Here is a 21,740-nt window from a genome sequence, read left to right as displayed (position 1 = left end):
AAGAAATCTAGGAGCAGCTGTTTTCCTTTTTAAACTGAGACCAGGTAGCTACAAGCTAGCCGACTCAGCTGCTCTGCTCCAACCTGTGTTGGGTTCAGGGGTTACACTTTCCTGTGGTGAAAAACCACAAAAAACGTTCGAGTCCAAATTTCGGGAAGAAAACAAGTTGATCCATTTTTTTTAATTTCATGTGATTTTGGTTGAACGGAATAATGGTAAGCTAAAAGAGCAAGCCACTGATCGGAGATTTATCCGGCCCCGGCGAGTTCAGTGTATAGACGCCAGTCTCCAAGGAGACAGCTGCTCACTGACACAAACATGGCGGTTCGGAAGTTAACAAAGATGACCATGAAGTCCAGGGATCCCGAAGTTATCTAATACAAGGTAAGAGGAGTTTGCTGGGAAAGTTGGATGCTAGCATGTCCACAAATGTGTCCGACAGCTTAATGCTCTATGAATCTGATAACTCTGACAGACGCTAACACACCGAGAGAGCAGTATTGTTTTAAAACTACTTTGGAATTTTAACAAAACAAACTCTTTAAATTTGGTATCAATGGCTTGGTATGCTTCGGTTGTGTCTTGGATGCTGACCCCATGCTAGCCTCTATTTGACAGTTAGCTAACCTAGCATACAGCCAGCCGGTGTTTACCGGCTAAGCTAGCATACAGCCAGCCGGTGTTTACCGGCTAACGCTGACTCATGGTTATCAAATGTTTACACAGTCTACATTTTTTCAGTAACATTGGCTTAATCGCACCAGCGAAGATACAACTTCGTGACTAGAAGAACCTGGAATCGCCGAGATCAACATCCAGTTCAAGGATGGAGTTGGCAGCGGTAAGTGTTCCATGTGCTATGGCCACGAAATCTGACTGGAGCAGATCTTTTCTCTATATGAAACACAACGAATGTTCTTAAATAATGATAAATAAATTACTTTGTTTTCACACTAGAAATAATCTCTTGTGAGTAATTATATATATTTTTTGAATATTTGTCATTAATTTGATCAGTCAGACCAGATTTTTATAGCATTGATAATGATAAATTCAGTGCAGAGCAAATGCTTTAGATCAGGGGTAACCAATTAAAAACAATTGTGTGGTCCCAATAAAAAAAAAATCATCAACCAATAAAGGTCTGGAGACATTTTTAATTATAATCCGTTACTTTAAACAGAATTTACCACTGAAATAAAATGCAGGTTTTTATGCATCCATGTTATACATTGAAATTTTAAATAAAAAAATATAAGAAATTTTATTTTTTTCCCATTTTAAAAACTAAATTGCTTTTTAAGTAGAGAACAACAGTCGTTCAGCTATAGAGACAATTTCCTGATTCCCATATTTTCTCAAACCCCTGAACTGATGGTTTGTTATTTTCTCTCTTTTTTCTGTCTTAATGTTGGCAGTGGGCTTTAGGCTGCCCTGCAAGGCTTTAAACCTGGGTTTAACCGGAGACTAAGCCATTCTCAAGCACAGATCAAGGAGCTCATTTTGAGCCTGGATCCAGATTTATTGTTGGTTCTGTTCATGGTGGAGAATCCTGCTTCACAGCAGCAGGTTGAGCCAAACATCCTCTAAATGTGCAGGGTCATCTTTGAGCACGCCATTTCACTTTTCTTTCACCAGTTCACCGCAGTTCTTCCAGTAGTCCACACTTTCTCTGCTCTCTTTTTCTCATGGTCTTCTCCTTCTTTCCCATCGCCCGGCTTGCCACAGGTTTGCCTGCTGTGTCTAAAAGTAGCAGCAGCAGCAACCCAGACTGACAGCTCATTGGCTCATTTCGATCACGTGCAGCCTGGAGCCGGACGCTCCCCAGGGCTTTACCGTATTAACAGGAGAAGAGGCGCAAGTGAAATTAGACACTGCCTTCGGACAACATGCAGTAATTTATAAATGTTTTAAATCAGGTTGGATCTGGATTAACCAGCAGATGGTTTGCTGATCCATGACCTCTGATTTAGAGAAATTCAGAAATTCAACAAAACAATAAAACAATACCATTAAAGTGCTTAAAGGATATAAAGGTTATGGATATTTTGGTGACAAAACTTAATGTCAATGTAATAACAAGAAATGCCAACTTGCCCGAATATATTTAGAAAAATAACAAAAGTGCTTCTAGAAGAAATTCATGAAAAACACTCCATTTGTAACGACTCCATTCAAAATGTCAGGAATAGCCTTGAGTTTGAGGCTTTATGCAGTAGCCTAAACGACCCCCATTCCAAAGGGGTGGACCCGTTCGTCTGTTTCTATTTGCATGTTTTCTAAACAAAAAACAGGCTTTGTTGGGCTTCTGTATAAAGCCTGGAACTAAACGCTATTGCTGATATTTTGTATTGAAAAAGCTTCTTGAAAGGAAGAGAAACGTCTTCAAACTTGGAAACAAAGTCCAGTGGATTGTTTTTTTTTTGGAATGACTACCGTAGTAGAAATATTGACATTTTGGGTTTTGCCCACTGAGAGTCCCTGTTTGAATGTGATGCTAATCTGTCCGGGAGCTAAAGATCAGGGTGATGGTAATGAGGCCTTCCACCCTGAAGGGTGTCGCTAAAGAAAAACTATTAAAAAGAAAAAAAGTGGAAATCATGCAAAAGCTGCAAAGCAATTAATCACTGATTTTTTAGAATAGAAATATGGATTTTTAAACAAAACCCCATATGGTTTATGAAACTGCAACCCTCGGTTATACCTTGATGATTTAGACCAACGCGTGCCTGACCAACGATAAATCTGGCAACAATGCTGGCATAGGTTTGATAAGTTATGAGCTCGCTGATGTAAGCTGAAACATGCTGGCACACATCGACATATGGCGAGTATGTATGGGAGCAATACTGTTGCAAAATTATTTGCACGTGTGTGTAGAGTTTTGTGTCTGTATCTCGATTTGTGTGTGTGCGCAGCGGGATTTTAAAATGTGTAAATCATTCTGGAAATGTGTGAGATTTGATTTTCTGTTCAACAATCTGCAAATGTGTAAAACTTCTCAGTGCACATTTGCAGATCTCAGTGCACATTTGCAGATCTCAGTGCACATTTGCAGATCTCGGTGCACATTTGCAGATCTCGGTGCACATTTAGCAGATCTCGGTGCACGTTAGCAGATCTCGGTGCACGTTAGCAGATCTCAGTGCACATTTAGCAGATCTCGGTGCACATTTGCAGATCTCGGTGCACGTTAGCAGATCTCGGTGCACGTTAGCAGATGCAGATCTCGGTGCACGTTAGCAGATCTCGGTGCACGTTAGCAGATCTCGGTGCACGTTAGCAGATCTCGGTGCGTGTTAGCAGATCTCGGTGCGCTTTAGCAGATCTCGGTGCGCGTTAGCAGATCTCGGTGCACATCTCGGTGCACATCTCGGTGCACATCTCGGTGCACATCTCGGTGCACATCTCGGTGCACATCTCGGTGCACATCTGCACATCTCGGTGCGCGTTAGCAGATCTCGGTGCGCGTTTGCAGATCTCGGTGCGCGTTTGCAGATCTCGGTGCGCGTTAGCAGATCTCGGTGCGCGTTAGCAGATCTCGGTGCGCGTTAGCAGATCTCGGTGCGCGTTAGCAGATCTCGGTGCGCGTTAGCAGATCTCGGTGCGCGTTAGCAGATCTCGGTGCGCGTTAGCAGATCTCGGTGCGCGTTAGCAGATCTCGGTGCGCGTTAGCAGATCTCGGTGCGCGTTAGCAGATCTCGGTGCGCGTTTGCAGATCTCGGTGCGCGTTTGCAGATCTCGGTGCGCGTTTGCAGATCTCGGTGCGCGTTAGCAGATCTCGGTGCGCGTTAGCAGATCTCGGTGCGCGTTAGCAGATCTCGGTGCGCGTTAGCAGATCTCGGTGCGCGTTAGCAGATCTCGGTGCGCGTTAGCAGATCTCGGTGCGCGTTAGCAGATCTCGGTGCGCTTTAGCAGATCTCGGTGCGCGTTAGCAGATCTCGGTGCACATCTCGGTGCACATCTCGGTGCACATCTCGGTGCACATCTCGGTGCACATCTCGGTGCACATTTGCACATCTGCACATCTCGGTGCACGTTAGCAGATCTCGGTGCGCGTTAGCAGATCTCGGTGCGCGTTAGCAGATCTCGGTGCGCGTTAGCAGATCTCGGTGCGCGTTAGCAGATCTCGGTGCGCGTTAGCAGATCTCGGTGCGCGTTAGCAGATCTCGGTGCACGTTAGCAGATCTCGGTGCGCGTTAGCAGATCTCGGTGCGCGTTAGCAGATCTCGGTGCGCGTTAGCAGATCTCGGTGCGCGTTAGCACATCTCGGTGCACGTTAGCAGATCTCGGTGCGCGTTAGCAGATCTCGGTGCGCGTTAGCAGATCTCGGTGCGCGTTAGCAGATCTCGGTGCGCGTTAGCAGATCTCGGTGCGCGTTAGCAGATCTCGGTGCGCGTTAGCAGATCTCGGTGCGCGTTAGCAGATCTCGGTGCACATCTCGGTGCACATCTCGGTGCACATCTCGGTGCACATTTGCACATCTCGGTGCACATTTGCACATCTCGGTGCACATTTGCACATCTCGGTGCACATTTGCACATCTCGGTGCACATTAGAGACTGACACGGGAGTGGATTTTCACTCCTGTCCCGTCCCACTCCCACAGAAAAAAAATGTGTCCTTTCCCGTCCCACTCCTGGTGAAATTACTCCCACTCCCATCCCGCTCCCATTCAGAATGACTCCCGCACCACTCCCATTCTTGTTGTCTTCAATAAAATTTCTGCTAATACATTGAATCTGAATTTAGTAAAAGTAAAAGGAATAATAATTATAAATACATAATAAAAGTAACAAACAAGGAAACAGACCATGCTTATCTTAGGTTAATAAACAAAATGTACAATATTGCCTTTTAGAAATTTATTAATTGTTTCGTTTGAACAAAGAAGTTACTTTTAATTTTCAAATTGCTGAAACTTAAAATCTATGCTTAATTGACCAAAAAGTGCATAAAGGCATTACATTCACAATTTAGATAACACACACAAATGGCTCAAAAAGCTGGATATGGTAAACTTCCAGACTTGCCCATTTGCAAGAAAACAACTTACTATAAGAACTAAATTATTGAATGTTAAACACATTCTTGGATGAGTCCAGGAACCTTATATGTTGCTATGCAGGAACAAAAGTGCATCTACATTGTCTGGACTGAGGTTGGAACGTCTCTCCTCAATGAGTCTTCCAGCTGCACTGAAACTACGCTCAGAAGGTGTACAGGTGCTGGTCATAAAATTAGGATATCATGAAAAAGTAGATTGATTTCAGTAATTCCATTTAAAAAGTGAAACTTGTATATTATATTCATACATTACATACAAACTCATATATTTCAGATGTTTATTTTGTTTAATTTTGATGATTACAAATGACAACAAATGAAAATCTCAAATTCATCATATCAGAAAATTAGAATATTGTGAAAAGGTTCAAAATTGATGGCCCCTGGTGCCACACTCTAATCAGCTAATTAACTCAAACCACCTGCAAAAGCCTTTAAATGGTCTTTCAGTCTAGTTCTATAGGCTACACAATCATGGGGAAGACTGCTGACTTGACAGTTGTCCAAAAGACGACCATCGACACCTTGCACAAGGAGGGCAAGACACAAAAGGTCATCGCTAAAGAGGCTGGCTGTTCACAGAGCTCAGTGTCCAAGCACATTAATAGAGAGGCGAAGGGAAGGAAAAGATGTGGTCGAAAAAAGTGTACAAGCAAGAGAGATAACCGCACCCTGGAGAGGATTGTGAAACAAAACCCCTTCAAAAATGTGGGGGAGATTCACAAAGAGTGGACTGCAGCTGGAGTGAGTGCTTCAAGAACCACCACACACAGACGTATGAAAGACATGGGTTTCTGCTGTCGCATTCCTTGTGTCAAGCCACTCTTGAACCACAGACAGCGTCAGAAGCGTCTTGCCTGGGCTAAAGAGAAACAGGACTGGACTGCTGGTGAGTGGTCCAAAGTCATGTTCTCTGATGAAAGTAAATTTTGCATTTCCTTTGGAAATCAAGGTCCCAGAGTCTGGAGGAAAAGAAGAGAGGCACTTCATCCACGTTGCTTGAAGTCCAGTGTAAAGTTTCCACAGTCAGTGATGGTTTGGGGTGCCATGTCATCTGCTGGTGTTGGTCCATTGTGTTTTCTGAGGTCCAGGGTCAACGCAGCCACATACCAGGAAGTTTTAGAGCACTTCATGCTTCCTGCAGCTGACCAACTTTTTGGAGATGCAGATTTCATTTTCCAACAGGACTTGGCACCTGCACACAGTGCCAAAGCTACCAGTACCTGGTTGAAGGACCATGGTATCCCTGTTCTTAATTGGCCAGCAAACTCTCCTGACCTTAACCCCATAGAAAATCTATGGGGTATTGTGAAGAAGAAGATGCAATACACCAGACCCAACAATTCAGAAGAGCTAAAAGCCACTATTAGAGCAACCTGGGCTATCATAACATCTGAGCGGTGCCACAGACTGATCGACTCCATGCCACGCCGCATTGCTGCAGTAATACAGGCCAAAGGAGGCCCAACTAAATACTGAGTGCTGTACATGCTCATACTTTTCATGTTCATACTTTTCAGTTGGCCAACATTTCTATAAATCCTTTGTTTTTATTGGTCTTCAGTAATATTCTAATTTTCTGATATGATGAATTTGAGATTTTCATTTGTTGTCATTTGTAATCATCAAAATTAAACAAAATAAACATCTGAAATATATGAGTTTGTATGTAACGTATGAATATAATATCAAGTTTCACTTTTTAAATGGAATTACTGAAATCAATCTACTTTTTCATGATATTCTAATTTTATGACCAGCACCTGTACTTGTTGCTGGGATTGCTAGCAGCCTCTTGGCAACAGGCACTAGCCCACCTGACCTCTCTTTCCAGAAGTCAAGAAGAGACTGAAAGCGTGTCCACTTGGAGTCAGTCATATACTCAAGGACCAACTGGCAACCCTTTGATTCCATAGTGCCAATGTCCTCCTCCCTCTCCTCCTCTACAACACAACTTGCAAAGAAGTTATGCACCTCTGTGGTCTTTGTGGATGAGCTGGATGGGGATGAACCTGCAGGAAAAAGAGAAATTATTATAGAACATTGCCATTTGCAATATAGCTCTTTGTCTTCCAAATAGCCTATTTCTTTGTCTATCAAAGGTCTCACCTAAATAAAACATGACCTACTAGATACTGCACACACCCATGTGTGTGAGAATGTATGCCACAAAATAAAAGAAAGGCCTTTTGCTATTTACTACTGCTCTGAATGCTCTGTTCATGGTAGTGTTAGTCACCCGATTTCTCCACACAGCCTGTCTCTCTCTCCTCTGTCCCTGATGTTTCTGTGAGTGCTGCCAGGGTGTTGATGACCTCCTCATACTCCTGACCAGGGAGAGTTTTCCTCAAGAAACTCCTTAAGCTAGGTGAGAAAGCTGTGGCTAGCTTATGGTACTGGTGGATTTTGAACTTCAACTCCACTGCCTGGGCTAACTTCACTTTCAGCTAGGGGAGGAGGAGGGAAATGACATAATGATACATGCATTGTTATCATGATAATATATACAACATCATTTTTATGGAGCATGAGTTCTAAGGCAGAAAAAAATGTGCTTTATATTACTCATGGAACAGTTATGAATGTATTTAATAATTAACCTACACTTTATGCTGGACAAGATCAAACACACAATTCTTTTCTTGTGTTTATTTGTCTGTTATTGGATAGGGCCAAGTTCCTGTCAGCAACTTCAGTCACCCCCCACCTTAACAACAAAAATCACTAATGTTTTGTATTACCTCTTTCATAACCACACTGTCTCCTTCCACGATCGACAGACCCCTCAGTAGAGTCGCTTTGGTCGGGAGAACGAGGTGAAGGGTTGGTGTCTGCTCAGTAGAGAGTTGTCTGGTAGCCTCATCAAAAGGTTCCAGGAGATTGATGATGTCCTCGAGCAGATCGCAATCTATGTTGTTTAGATAACGCAGCTCGTTTCTGCGGAGCAGGATCTCATGCAGCTTACCAGACCTCAGAGCATCATTAACGGACTGGAGCATTGCTAGTCTGGTATTCCACCTTGACTCGACAGCTTGCTTTAATGACTGGTCCAGCTCTTTTTGTAACCTGAAATTAAAAGAGGAGTGACAAGATTACAGGGATTACAAATTGTAATTAGAGGGTCTTTTTGGGAAAAATGAAAAAAAATTCATTTGATTTCATAATTAGATACAAGGCAATATTTTATGTTATCTTACCCTGCTCTTTTGAAGTGTGTCACAAGAGTCTTTGTGTCCCTAAACAGTTTGATGATCCTACTGTGGACTGGGTTGTCTTCATCCAAGTGGTCAAATACATGTTTTAAGATTAAGTTGATATTATGACCAGCACAGGAGATTCTGATATAATCCTTAAAAGCTGCTGTTACGTTGGAGCCATTATCCGTCACAAAGACTGTCCTTTCTTGGGATGCCAAATTCCTGTTAGTTATTTTTTTACAAAGACAAAACATAAAACCTTAGTAAATAGAAGCCCAGACATAAGATCATCATATAACAGAATGATAAATAATAATGTATTTTACAGATGTAATTTTCCTAATTATATATATTACTAAAATAATTGCTTACTCATATGCTTTTTCAGCATCTTGTCATTCTCTTGTGAAATATTCTTATTGCACAATGTTCTATTTTGAAGTACATGTCTTAAATACATTTTATGAATTAACTGGCAAGTTTAATTTTATATGCCATGTAAATAAGTATTATTTTATATGCCATGTAAATAAAATCCATCTGATTTGAGAGAGATACCTGAAGAATTCCCTCCACAGTTCTTCTGATGTTGTCACCGGTTTTGACACCTTCCATCTCCCTTGTAGCCAAAATCCGGTTCATTAGCTTCCAATCCATAATGTAATGAACTGTGACAGTAATGTAGTGTGTGCTGGTCCTCTCCTCTGTCCAAAGGTCTGTGGTTATAGCATGGTCTGCAGTCTGCAGAAAAAGGAATTAAGTATTTTATTACATGGCCACAAATATTTAACATAATACATGCCTCAGTCAGAATACTGAGAAATTGAGCAGTTAAAAAATTAAATAAATCTAGTGTTAGGATAATTATTGATTAGACTGCTGAATGACTAAGTTTTTGTTTTACAAAATAACGCTATGTTACATACCTGACGGAGCTCTTCCATGACAAGTTGCTTAACTTTGTCATACTCCTCTTCCACATGACGGGACACTGTGCGTGCACACGACAGTATGTCTTCCACCTGTACCTCTCCATACTTGGCTCCAATATCGAGCAGGTCCTGCGCAACGCTGATGAAGCCTTTCCCCTCTACTGTAGCAAATGGTCTTATATCTTGACTGCACATGCGAGCAATTTTATTGGTCAATTGAGTCTTCACATGTGATGGTACCTTACGCTTGACAAACGAAGAAATGAAAGGCTGATTCTTTCCAGTATTACCCTCGCAAGTGTGTCTTTTGAGACTGCTCGTCCCGGACTCACTAGTGTACTTGATTACGGTCAAGCACATTTTACAAGCGGCGTATTGGGTGTTAACACGGTGATACTGAACTCTTGTGAAGTTCGGTAATGTCTGAGACTTTCCTGTCAGCTCCGTGAGTTTTACAGATACATCCTTAGTTCTCAGCTTGCGTTGCAAATCAAATTTTTCAAAGTCTGGTTCGCCACTAACTGTTGGTCCCTCCATTGTTGTTCAGAGAACTCAGAGCGGAAGCACTGATGGTTTCTGGGTCGTGTAGTTTTTTTGACTCGCATTATAGTGTAGGCTTCAAGGAAAAAAACTACAAAATGGCGGCGCCGCGCAAGTACTGGATTTATTTTTCTTTCTATTTTATTTTATTTTTTGGCATCAATCCTAGTTTTTTTTTTTGTTACTATTGGTTTGCTCCCGCTCCCGTCTGCTCCCGTTAATGTTTAATCCTGTACCGTCCCAATGACGTGATCGTTACTAATACTGACTCCCATCCCACGGGAATCCCGTGACCCATGGGATTCCCGAAAAAATGTCAGTCTCTAGTGCACATTTGCACATCTCGGTGCACATTTGCACATCTCGGTGCACATTTGCACATCTCGGTGCACATTTGCACATCTCGGTGCACATTTGCACATCTCGGTGCACATTTGCACATCTCGGTGCACATTTGCACATCTCGGTGCACATTTGCAGATCTTTTTTACACATTTGCAAACCGGATTACACACACTAGCAGTTTTACACATTTGCAGATTGTTGTATAGACACACAAATGTTTGTACACGTTTCCAGATTTATTTAAACATTTTCAAATCCCGCTGCAGACACACAAATCGAGATACAGAAACACAACTCTCCACACATCTGCAAATAATTTTGCAACAATATTGCTGCCATACCTATGTTGATAAATTTTAAACATGCTTTAAATTTTCCCGTCGTATGGCATACATGGGCCATAAGTTAGAGGGGAAGTTATCTGATGGTCGACATACGTTCAGTCTAAGTTAGTCATCAGTCGTGGCGTCTAGCTTTTTCTAAACCTCTGAGTAACTTGTGCATAACTTCTCCAGAACTTCTCTCCAACACGTATCAGCGTATCTGCCGTGTTCCAGATGAGCGCTGAACGTGTTTCTAACTTCCAGCTACTGTATAATGGCGTATTGGCAGCGTTTTGGTATAAAGGGGGTTCACAGGAGGAAACCGTCAGTTCTCCTCCAGACTTCATCCCCATCATAGGGTGAGCCAGAAGGTGAGTGATGGATCCTCCCTGCGTTCACGCCCACCACCAATGTACTTCCTAGCAGACATGACGCTCAATCTGCTGATACTGCAAACCTTCCTTCTTTTTATTTTTCCTTTTCTTATTTAATTTTTTTTCAGCGGGTGGTTATGATGCTCCTGAGGGCAGCAGATTTAACTGATGCCCAAGCATCATTTCCTGGGCATTACGCTGCCGTGCGTTATGCAGGAGTTAGGCTGTCGTTGGGCAGAAGTTCTGGACTCCTTATGAATACTCTCTGTATGCGGCCAAAATTGAAACAATACATAGAAAGTTCAGCGTTTTAGAAGATTCTTGGACGTCAGGCAGACGCTGGATAAATCGGCAAGGTGTGACAGGGGCATCAATAAAAGAACTGTATTTTTTTCAGATTGATTTTCTGTTTACGTTGATGTATTATTAGAGCTTCTTCCCAAATGCTGCAAAAACAAACCATATCTTCATGGTTCCCACTGTTATTTTGTTCCTCTGACCCACATTTACATTTCAAACACCATGACTCATGACGGTTGATAAAGATGCAATTTAGCAGGAAGCATTTTTTTTTTTTACAGTGTGGCAGAGCGATGTACAGATGTGAGTGTGTGTCTGAAAGATAAAGACCGAAGCCCCCAGAAAAACGTTGGCTGGATTAAGCTTCTGCTGTGAAGCAGGGGGGCAGGGAAGCGGCAGAAAGGCTTTGTCAGATTGAGGAGACGCAGTGTCTTTTTGGGAGAGACTCAGGTTTTATTTCTGCACCTCATTGGTAGCTGCGAGATGAGAGGGAGATGAAAGAAGGCAAAATGCAGGAGCAGCAGGATTCTCAGAGCAGAACCCCGGGTGGTCTGTTAAAGGTAGGAGCCTCATTTTACCCTTGACATGGCACTGGGGGGCTTTTTTTTTTTTTTGTCTTTGTCTGTTGCAGATTGCTCATAGTTATCTTTACTTTGCTTCCCAGTGTGATCTAAGTTGCAGAAGCATCTCTTATTCATATTCAAATCTTTCTGTCTTCACATGGAAGCTGAAATTGCAGCACGTGGGTTTGATCAGTTGATGCCCACAACTAATGCTACCCTTCGGCTACAGTCTGTGTTTTCATGTGTTGACAAGGTGTCGTTTTAAATGTTGCAGAGATTTGAATCTGTCGTTTTATTTATGGGATATATTCCCTCTGAGGCAGATATTTCTGAAGCAAACATTTATGGTCTTAGTAAGGTTAGGATTTCCTTCTGTAGGGGGGAAAACATGGCTCTGTGTGTTCCTGCTTTGGCATCAAAGTGAGGACATTTTGCTGGTCCTCCATTCCTAATTTGCTAACTGTCAGATTAGTAGGGAAGCATATTGCATTCACCAAAGAAAAAAAATACGACAGGTTATCTTATACTTACGAGATCAGTATCGCGTAATTATGAGATGTTATCTCGTAATTATTGCATAGTATCTCGTAATTATGAGAAGATATAATAACAAGGTCACTATCTCGTAATTATGAGATAAGCTGTCTGATTTTTTTGGGAATACGCTTCCGTAGATTAAGGTCGAAGGTGTCGGTTAAGTTTAGGATCATCGTCTGGGTTTGGACAGTGGATGGGAGTCGATGCTTTGTCCTCACTACATGTAGCCGGATGAGAATGTGTGTGTTTGTCTGTGGAAGATGTCCGTCTCCATTTCCATCATCTCCACTCTGAGAACCTCTGATTTGTGCCGCAGGCTTCTTTCTGTAATATTTAAACAGCCTTTGCTACGTGTTTAAATTGAAATAATCTTCTGAAAATTATAAATAAACATATTTCCTTAATATTGGAGACATTTTTTTTTATTGCTGGGGAATTTTTTTTATTGCAGTTTCGTATGCAATAGTGATTTTGTTTGATGTTTAAGAGCTTTTTAAATCCTTTAATATTTTAATGAACCTTGTTTTTTCCCACTAATTTCTGTTTGTCCTTGTCCCCCCTGTGTGATTTTCTATCCACCATATCTCTGTCCTCTCATGTCCTCCTTGTCGTTGCCTTCCCCCCCCTCGCCCTCTCCTCCTCGCTGCCGTCCTCAGGCTCATCCGGCTCTCAAGGCCTTCATGTGCGGCTCTCTCAGCGGCACCTGCTCCACGCTGCTCTTCCAGCCTTTGGATCTGGTCAAGACTCGACTGCAGACGCTTCAGAACAACGCCAAGCCAGGGTGCGTGTGAAGAGACACATTGCATGCTTTACGAATATACAAGGATTTTAACCTGCATGCCATCAGACACAAAGACACCACTTTTCTGTGTGATGAGCGCTAACATGGACGCCTCATCAGAGCCAGCCTGTATCCGTTTTCATGACCCATTTAGAGCGATTAGTCACTCCAGCGTCCCGTGATGATGCTAACCCTGGTAGCTGCAATTATTCCAGCTTCCAGAGGACTTCACCATTGAAATTCACCAGAGCGAGGGGGCAGTAGTGTTCTTTGACAAACATGGATGCCTCCAGTAAAGCACATTCAAATAAAAATTACTCTTAATAAGGGTTGTCAAAAGTATCGAAACTCAAAAAAGTATCGATACTGAAATGTTGTATCCGGATACAATACTCGTTTTTAAAAGTATCGATACAGTGCCGTCACCAGTGGCACCTAAGCAGTCATTCATCTAAAGTGCAGAATAGAGGACAATGCACTTTCAGAACACTGTGTGATTGAATATTTCTGCGCTCTTTTCAGTTTTAGACTTTTTTTTTTGTAAGAGGTGCCGCCGCTGAGAATTATTTTTGTTTCTTAACCGGTTTGGCTAGCGTCATTGTTATGTGTGCAAAGCATAGCCAAGGAAGGAACACTTAATTTGAATTTTATAAGTTTTTTATCAAGCTTGCTTAATATTATGCACAGCATACAACCTTTATTGTGTTTATTTATTGTATTTTATTTATTAATGAAAATATTTCTGTTGAATTTTGGAGTCTTTGTTTTTATCTTTGTGGTATCGAAAATGGTATCGAGTATCGAATATTTTCCTTAGTATCGGTATCGAGTTGAAAATTTTAGTATCGTGACAACCCTACTCTTAATTAAAAACACAGATCATTTATTTAAGATGTAGTAATTTTTATATTTAGAGTACTTTCAGAAGTTTGTATTCAGAATATGAACGGAAATTTCCATTACCTCATCTTTTGTTGGCAAATAGTCTTACTTACCTGCTCAAACTAAGTCAATCTATCTTCTCAATTAACTTAGCAGCCTCCATTTTGTTCCACATCACAATACTGCCACCACCATGTCATATATATTAGATCCATGTGTGGGAACTGAATACAAAAGTAAACACTAGGGATGCACGATATTGGGATTTTGGCCGATATCCGATATGCCGATATTTTAAAACTCATGTAGCCGATAACCGATATCGATACCGATGTTAAAGCTGGACAAAAATAAGTCGTCATTGAAAATAGCAGTTTTGTTATCCATTTCTGACACTTTGAAAAATAATATACTCAAATATATTTTCATATGCTGATATCAAATTGATTTTTAAAAACGCGGTATCGATCTATTTTACTTTCAAAATCTTGTGAAATTTCATTGTTCTGTTACAAACTCTCGTGATATTTTGCAAATTCTTGTGAGATTTTGTTAGTAAAATAGATCGATACCGCGTCAATATATCAACATATAAAAATATGGCAAAATTTCATGGATTTTCGGGGGATTTCGTAGCATAACGATGACATATAGCAATATTTCATTAGTAAAAGAGATTGATATGGTGTTTTTAAATGGCAATATATCAGCATATCAAGATATTGGGATATTTTAATGTATCAATATTTTTTCCCTCGTCTTTAGAAGTTTTTAAGTCTGTAAAAAAGAAGTTTTTGAGGAAGAAGAAGAAGTAGTATTTTTTTTTTTTTAGACTTTAGAAACTCAGAAGCTGATCAAATATCGGGTTAAATATCGGTGGGGTGGCCGATGTCCGATATTCAGTTTTAAGGCCGATACCGATAGGGGGCCGATTATATCGTGCATCCCTAGTAAACACTATTTAGTTTGTTTGGGAAATCAAAGTGTTACCTTCCGCTTTTCATTAAAGTACTACTTTGTGATGTTCTGCCTGTTAAAACTCCAGATAAACACATCTGAGGTTTGTGTAATTTGATAAAATCTGAGACATTTTAAGGAGGAAAACTTTAATAAGCTGCTGTTTCTATGCATTTATCCATTTCAAGATGATAATACTTCTCCCATTTAATCCCTACAGAGCTCCCAAGGTGGGGATGTTACGGGTTTTCATTCACGTTATCAGGACTGAGAATTTCTTCAGTTTGTGGAAGGGAGTCTCACCGGTACGCTGCTGGTTTTGATGTTTCTAATCCTCTGAAAACTTTTCCTTTTAATAATTGTCTGTGAGGAAAGTTTGGATCGGTTTTGTTGCTAATCATCCAGCATTGAATCCTGCTGCTTTCAGCTCATGTTACCATCTGTCTAATCTATGAAACCACAGATATTTGGCCTGGAGATCAGTTCTTCAGTGTTTTCTTGTGGCCATAAAGATACTTCTGTGTGAAGAAAAGTGGGAGTCAAGCTAACCGCTGCTGTTTCTGCCTGTTCCTGCAGTCGTTTGTTCGCTGTATCCCCGGGGTGGGGATCTATTTCAGCACCTTCTACTCTCTGAAGCAGCGCTTCTTCCTGGACCGAGCGCCAAACGCAGGCGAGGCCGTTTTGCTCGGAGCCGGAGCCAGAACTGTGGCGGGAATCTGCATGCTGCCGTTCACCGTCATCAAGACGCGTTTTGAGGTGAGCAGCTGTTGATTTTTACCTCTGGTTTCACCTCAAACAGGCTGTTTTTGCTCCGTAACCCAGTAGTTGCAGTTCCAGTCAACGCCGCTGGAAATACGGACTGTGGTGCCGCTAAAACGCCGCCTCCTATTTGGTCCAGGAAAAAACAAATCCTGTCAAGTTTAATTTAAAACAGTTGAACCTTGTTAAAACGAGGACCTCACCACCTCTTAAGTTACTGTTTTTTATATATATGTTTATAAAAAAATTTTTATCTGATAATATATGTGAACACTTTGGTTTTACTACTTTTCTAATTACTAGATATTGATCTCCCATGGCAACATTACTTTAATTTTATATTTGTCTGATATATCTATCTTTTTTAAACCAGGGCTGAAACAATTAATCCTGATTAATTGAAAATCAACTAATTTAGTAATCAATTAATGGTTAGCTGAAGTATAAACTCTAAATTGTGCCTTTAGCTGACAGAGCAACCGACTTAGATCAGTAGTTATATCAAAATTGTAACAAAAGAAATAAACATTTGGCATTTAAGATAAAAAATGTATTTATATATTTTTCGACTGTTGATATGCTCTATCCAGAATTTCATAAAAAGTATTCTTTAAAGTCGTAGGGAAGTCATATTTAAATGTCAAATCATTCTGGCTTAAGCATGTATATAAATGTAATCTTTATAAGACGACATTATTAGAAAGTTAGAAAATTTCTATTTTATGAAAAATCCTGTCTTAAAATCTGTGTTTTTTTCCATTATCTTCTGCAGGCCAGTTAGTTCTACGTCAGCCTGAACACCTAAATTCGGCCAATCATATATCAACGCTCATTGTCAATTAAATCTTTTTCAGTCATAGCATCTTGATTCATGTGTCGCAGCTAATATACGCAACGGTTGAAATCAGAATCCTTTCCTTTCCCATTGAGTTGCGTCCCAGTTTTCACGGGGATGGACGTCTGTGTCTTCGGCAGGCGTAGAGCTAACAGAACTGGCAGCGTTGCGAGGCAAGGGCTCAAACATGTACGGCTGGAAGCCTTCTACACCAAACCAAGCTTCTGCCGCCCTGGCGTCCTCTTCCACAACATCTTCTTCCCGCTTTCCTCCTCTAAATAAAAAATGGACGACAGAGGAGACTATCCACGACCTCCGACACTAAACTCTCCTCCTCTTGCATGTTTCCGCTGTCCATAGCGTTCCTTGACAGCGTCGTTTCTAAGTCACCAATTTAGTGCTACTTGGTCCCAATGGAATTTCCCATTGGAAACCTGCTAGCACTAAGTTGCTAACTGGTTAGCAAGATGCTTCCGACAAACCGGCCACAACCAAACATGCTTGTGAACCTTCCGCCACAACAATCCCGCCTTTTTGATAATCGACCAATCGCATTCACTTTATTCACTCGTGTAAAGTCGGGCACCACTCGGGAGAATTCGGGAACGCGACGGTTGGAACGGCCGCTTTACTGTGACTTTAAGGAAACTTTGCTATCCGATTATTAATCGATTCATCTGAAAAATAATTGACAGATTAATCAGTTTGCAAAATAATCGTTAGTTGCAGCCCTAGTTTATATACTTTTTACTATCTTGGTATAATAATTGCTTTTGGGGATCTAAACTCAAGTTATTTGACATAATTAAATTATCGATCAAACCAGATTATTGCGATTAATAGTTTTGCTCGTGGAAAGCTTGCGGACTTCTGTCCTAGATCCTCATCTTTCCATTTTACAATAATGCACTACGGTTTATTGGATTATCATTAAAAAATCACAAGGAGAAATGTCAAAGTTTGTGAGTTTTGATGTCAGTGCTGAGTCTATACCAGAGGTCACAGATTAGCCGACCCCGGTCCGGATCTGGACCCAGCTGCTGGCTAATCTGGACCCAACCTTATTTAAAACATTTATAAAAAACCACATGTTGTCCAACGACAGTGTCTAACTTCACTTGCCCCTCTTCTCCTGTTAATACGGTAAAGCCCTGGGGAGCGTCCGGCTCCAGGCTGCACGTGATCCAAATGAGCCAATGAGCTGTCAGTCTGGGTTGCTGCTGCTGCTACTTTTAGACACAGCAGGCAAACCTGTGGCAAGCCGGGCGATGGGAAAGAAGGAGAAGACCATGAGAAAAAGAGAGCAGAGAAAGTGTGGACTGCTGGAAGAACTGCGGTGAACTGTGGAAAGAAAAGTGAAATGGCGTGCTCAAAGATGACCCTGCACATTTAGAGGATGTTTGGCTCAACCTGCTGCTGTGAAGCAGGATTCTCCACCATGAACAGAATCAACAATAAATCTGGATCCAGGCTCAAAATGAGCTCTCTAAACCAAACCTCGTTTTATTTCAGTATTAAATTCCATTTAAAGTAACAGATTATAATTAAAAATGTCTCCAGATCTTTACTCGGGTCACTTTATTCGGACCCCGCTGATTTTAATTAGTTACCCCTGATCTATATTGATACTTCAATCCATCCTGTAATTGATGATAAACACTAGAATATCCTCTGGTGATGATATCGGATAGAAGTTATTATTTTATCATTTAGTAGAACCACATGAAAAAAACAGTATTTTCTAACTTTAACATTAGTCTGTCCGTTTTTATTCGTTGACACGTCGTAACGTTCAGTAAAGAAGATGCCGGCTTGTGTTTCAGAGTGGTTTCTATAACTATGCGAGTGTTCCTGGGGCCCTGAGGAGCATGTACGAGACGGAGGGAGTCAGATCGCTGTTCTCTGGGCTGACTGCTACGCTGCTCCGCGACGCTCCCTTCTCCGGCATCTACGTCATGTTTTACAGCCAGGCCAAGCGAGCGCTGCCTCAGGGTGAGTACGGCACAGAGTTAGCATAAACAAACCAACCTCTGGAGTTCTCATGTTCGACATCCTCTTCCTCAGAGGTGACATCAGCGCCGTACGCCCCACTGGTGAACTTCGGCTGTGGGGTGGTGGCAGGCGTCATGGCTTCTCTGGCCACACAGCCTGCAGATGTGGTGAAGACTCACATTCAAGTCAGCCCGTCCCACTGGAGCACAGCTGATGCTGTTCGCTACATCTATAAGGTGCGTCCGCTGTGGGCGTTTAGGTCGGAGCGACAAACTCTGTGTTTTTACACTTTATTTGAATGAGTGAAAATAAAAGATTGTTGGAGAAAGTCGCCGATGAGTGATGCGTCACATTTTAATGCCGTAAACAGTGAGGCTAACATCGTCCCCTAAAGTTGCAGCTCTGATTGTTTCACGCCAACAATCTCAAGTAGTTAACAGGTCTGTTAACTGTTTTGAATAAAATTTTCTCTGGAGCAAAACGCAGGAACAGACAACAGCAATACAGATGTGACGCTTACCTGATAGTTAGGCAGTTTCCTAGGGCCCCAAGTTCCTGGAGGCCCCATAAAACTCTTGTTTACATGTATAGTTAATACAACTATTAGTTATTTGTGCACATTAATTATGTTTTTGATAAGAAATGAATGCAGTTTTTCTTCTTGTATGAAGGTAAAAACATGTCTGATTAATCAAAATCTATACTTTCAACCATCTCATAAATTTTATTTAAGAAAAAGTGATGCATTTAAATGTAACAAACTACAGCCATGTTTGATCTAAAGTATCTTTTATTCCTCTGTTTCGTCACAGTATTTCTCTCTCCTCCGATTACTGAAAAACAAGTAAATCAAAACCATCATCCCAATCAAAGTCTAGACTCTTTAGATCACAGCGATTTACAGCAGATTAAATATCAGTCATAACATTATATCCAAACAGGGGGGGGGATTTACCATTAGGCAATACTAGGCAGTTTCCTAGGGCCCCAAGTTCCTGGGGGCCCCATAAACCTCTGTTTACCTGTATGGTTAATACAACTATTCCTTATTTGTGCACATTAATTAGGTTTTTGATAAAAATCCTTTTACTAAAATGCCATCAGAACGCTGATAATTGTGTCTTAGGGCCCCAACCCCCCCAATGTCCACCATATTGGATCAGTCCATTTGCTGCACATGTTCAGAAAGGTCCAAACAGACAGCAGCAAACCATTTGAAAACAAACCATGCAAAGAGCAGTGTTGCCAACTTAGCGCTTTAGTCGCTATATTTAGCCACTTTTCAGACCCCTCTAGCACTTTGATTTCTAAAAAGCTCCTAGCGCCAAATCTAGAGACTTTTTTCTGCTACTGGAGACTTTGGAGACAACATCTAAAAGCAGCGAACTCTGCTCTCCAGAGCGAGTAGATTGGTAACCCCGCCTCCTGCTCTCCTCTATCTTGTCTGCTGTCATGATTCATGCAGCTATTATTTCATCCAAATGAAAAATGGAGAACAGATAAGCAGATCATGGCTTGTCTACAGTGAAAAGAAGGACTGGGTTATTTACTTTGGCCTTTTTGGAAACACAGGAAGGAGCAATCAGCTAAGTGAGCTTAGTGCTTGGAAAAAATCTTTCATTCCTTTAGAGACAGCATGAAAAGTCAGCTGAGTACAAAACATAGAGAGGAAAGCAAGAAGAAAAGGGACAAGAAGAGAGGGACACAACCTAGAACAGATAATGGATGTCTATTCTATTAACATTTCTCTATCTGGAGAATGGGTCTGTTTTATGTGTTGTCTCCTCTATTCAGAGGGGCCCCTGCCTGTCTTTGCTTAGGGCCCCTAAATCTGCCCTTGCTTCTCAATCTGAGGCCGGTTCCACGAAAAGTAGTAGTGGTTTTACTCCCAGTCTACCCAATTTAACTACAGGAGCTGAATGGGCGGGTTCAAGGCGCATAAGCGCAGAGGAACTGGGAGGAAAACAAAAAGTGTTTTTAATTCAAAATGTCAGAAATAGCGATGAGTTCAAGGTTTTATACAGTAGCCCAACAAAGCCTGGTTTTGTGTAGAAAACATGAAATTCGAATTGAAAAAGCTTCCTGGATGGAAGAGAAACGTCTGCAAACTTGGAAAACAAATGTCCACTGGATTGTTTTAAAAAAAAAACAACTTTTTTGCAATTTATCTATTAAAGTTTTGACTTTCCAGTATTTATTGGTTTGATTCTTGAATGTGATACTTGCTTTTTAATATTTGTTTGGGGGGAACTAGTGGTCTTTATGTGAAAGGGGGCTGACAGGAAATGGGGCTGAAAGAGACGGTGGAAGACTAAGACCCGTTAAGCTTTATTCTCTCATTGTTTTTAAAATGAATTTTTCTCGGTTCACTTTAACCGATCTTTTCAAATTTTCACTTCTTCTCTCTTTCCTCAGGATAAGGGCATTTCCGGATTTTTCCGCGGGGCAGTGCCGAGGTCTCTCCGCCGCACTCTGATGGCTGCCATGGCTTGGACTGTGTACGAACAGCTCATGGCTCGAATGGGCCTCAAGTCCTGAAGAGCAGCTGATGGGGGAGGAAAAAAACAAACAAACAAAAACACGACAGCGTTTAAAAGCATGAAGAAAAGGGAGCCGATGAGGTCAAAGACCGTGAAACGGACGCAGTGCCAGGACACTAAGCAGAGGGATCAGGTGGATACATGTTTTTACGTTTGTGACGACGCACCTGAACGCCTCTCATGTTCGCCCTGAAGTGTTCTCCCTCTACCGTGAAGTGAATTTTTTCCCAATTCATATTTCTGCTGAGGCATACCAGTGGATGAATACCACTTAAAAAAAGGTTCATGTGTTTTAAGATGCTGATCTGTGCGAATACTACTGAGTACCGGAGCTTATGAGATGTTTAAACAGCTGCATAGGACTGAGCAATGTTTCTTCTTCTGCATTGATTTACTTACCAGATAATAACGAGCATTCAGAGATATATTAGTGGGTGCTAAAGCTAAGCTAATCGCATTAAAGCCTTTTTACTTAATGCGGTTCAAAGCAACATTTATGTGCTTTATGCAATTATGATTCATTTTGGTTTAAAAAAAAATGTTTTATCTGAAATATTTCTTATTTTGTTCCTGAAAAACTGGATCAAACAGGTTTGTGTTTAATATTCGGGTTTATGGCTAATTGGGCTGGGGTGGGGTTCTAAGCACATCCAACCCTGATTCATCACAATTCAAATGATTTCAGGCCAATGTTAGACGGATGATTCAATCGGTTTGTTTTTTTATTCAGAATAATGTCCTTGTAGATATAAATTTATTTATGCAGGAGATACATCTGTACTGTTTAGGATCAGGAGGCTTTCACTCCTCTGCTGA

The 21,740-nt window shown here is 41.3% G+C and overlaps 1 protein-coding gene across 2 annotated transcripts; it reads left to right on the top strand.

The window, feature by feature from the left end:
* The first annotated feature begins 251 nt into the window (after positions 1 to 251).
* Positions 252 to 21,006, top strand: LOC119775519 (mitochondrial glycine transporter B-like). Of its 2 annotated transcripts, XM_038273516.1 has the most exons (9): positions 252 to 384; positions 742 to 841; positions 11,555 to 11,638; positions 12,835 to 12,959; positions 15,019 to 15,103; positions 15,375 to 15,554; positions 18,216 to 18,384; positions 18,457 to 18,620; positions 20,800 to 21,006. In XM_038273516.1, the coding sequence occupies exons 2-9, from the start codon at positions 827 to 829 to the stop codon at positions 20,920 to 20,922; spliced, it is 945 nt and encodes a 314-aa protein (XP_038129444.1). In that variant the 5' UTR covers positions 252 to 384; positions 742 to 826; the 3' UTR covers positions 20,923 to 21,006. The 2 variants fall into 2 exon arrangements, with proteins under 2 accessions (XP_038129444.1, XP_038129445.1); XM_038273517.1 differs by lacking the exon at positions 11,555 to 11,638.
* The last annotated feature ends 734 nt before the right edge of the window (positions 21,007 to 21,740 follow it).

The sequence above is a fragment of the Cyprinodon tularosa genome, unplaced genomic scaffold (assembly GCF_016077235.1).
Source record: "Cyprinodon tularosa strain WSP-4 unplaced genomic scaffold, ASM1607723v1 ctg874, whole genome shotgun sequence".
Lineage (NCBI taxonomy): Eukaryota > Metazoa > Chordata > Actinopteri > Cyprinodontiformes > Cyprinodontidae > Cyprinodon > Cyprinodon tularosa.
The sequence above is the reverse complement of the archived record's forward strand: the minus strand, read 5'-3'. Positions and strand labels throughout refer to the sequence as shown.

What these genes read in the sequence shown, in the direction of transcription:
- LOC119775519 (XM_038273516.1), top strand. An exon ending in CAAGCGAGCGCTGCCTCAGG is followed by an intron (nt 18,385 to 18,456) that starts GTGAGTACGGCA and finishes CCTCTTCCTCAG; the next exon opens with AGGTGACATCAGCGCCGTAC. An exon ending in CTGTTCGCTACATCTATAAG is followed by an intron (nt 18,621 to 20,799) that starts GTGCGTCCGCTG and finishes CTCTTTCCTCAG; the next exon opens with GATAAGGGCATTTCCGGATT.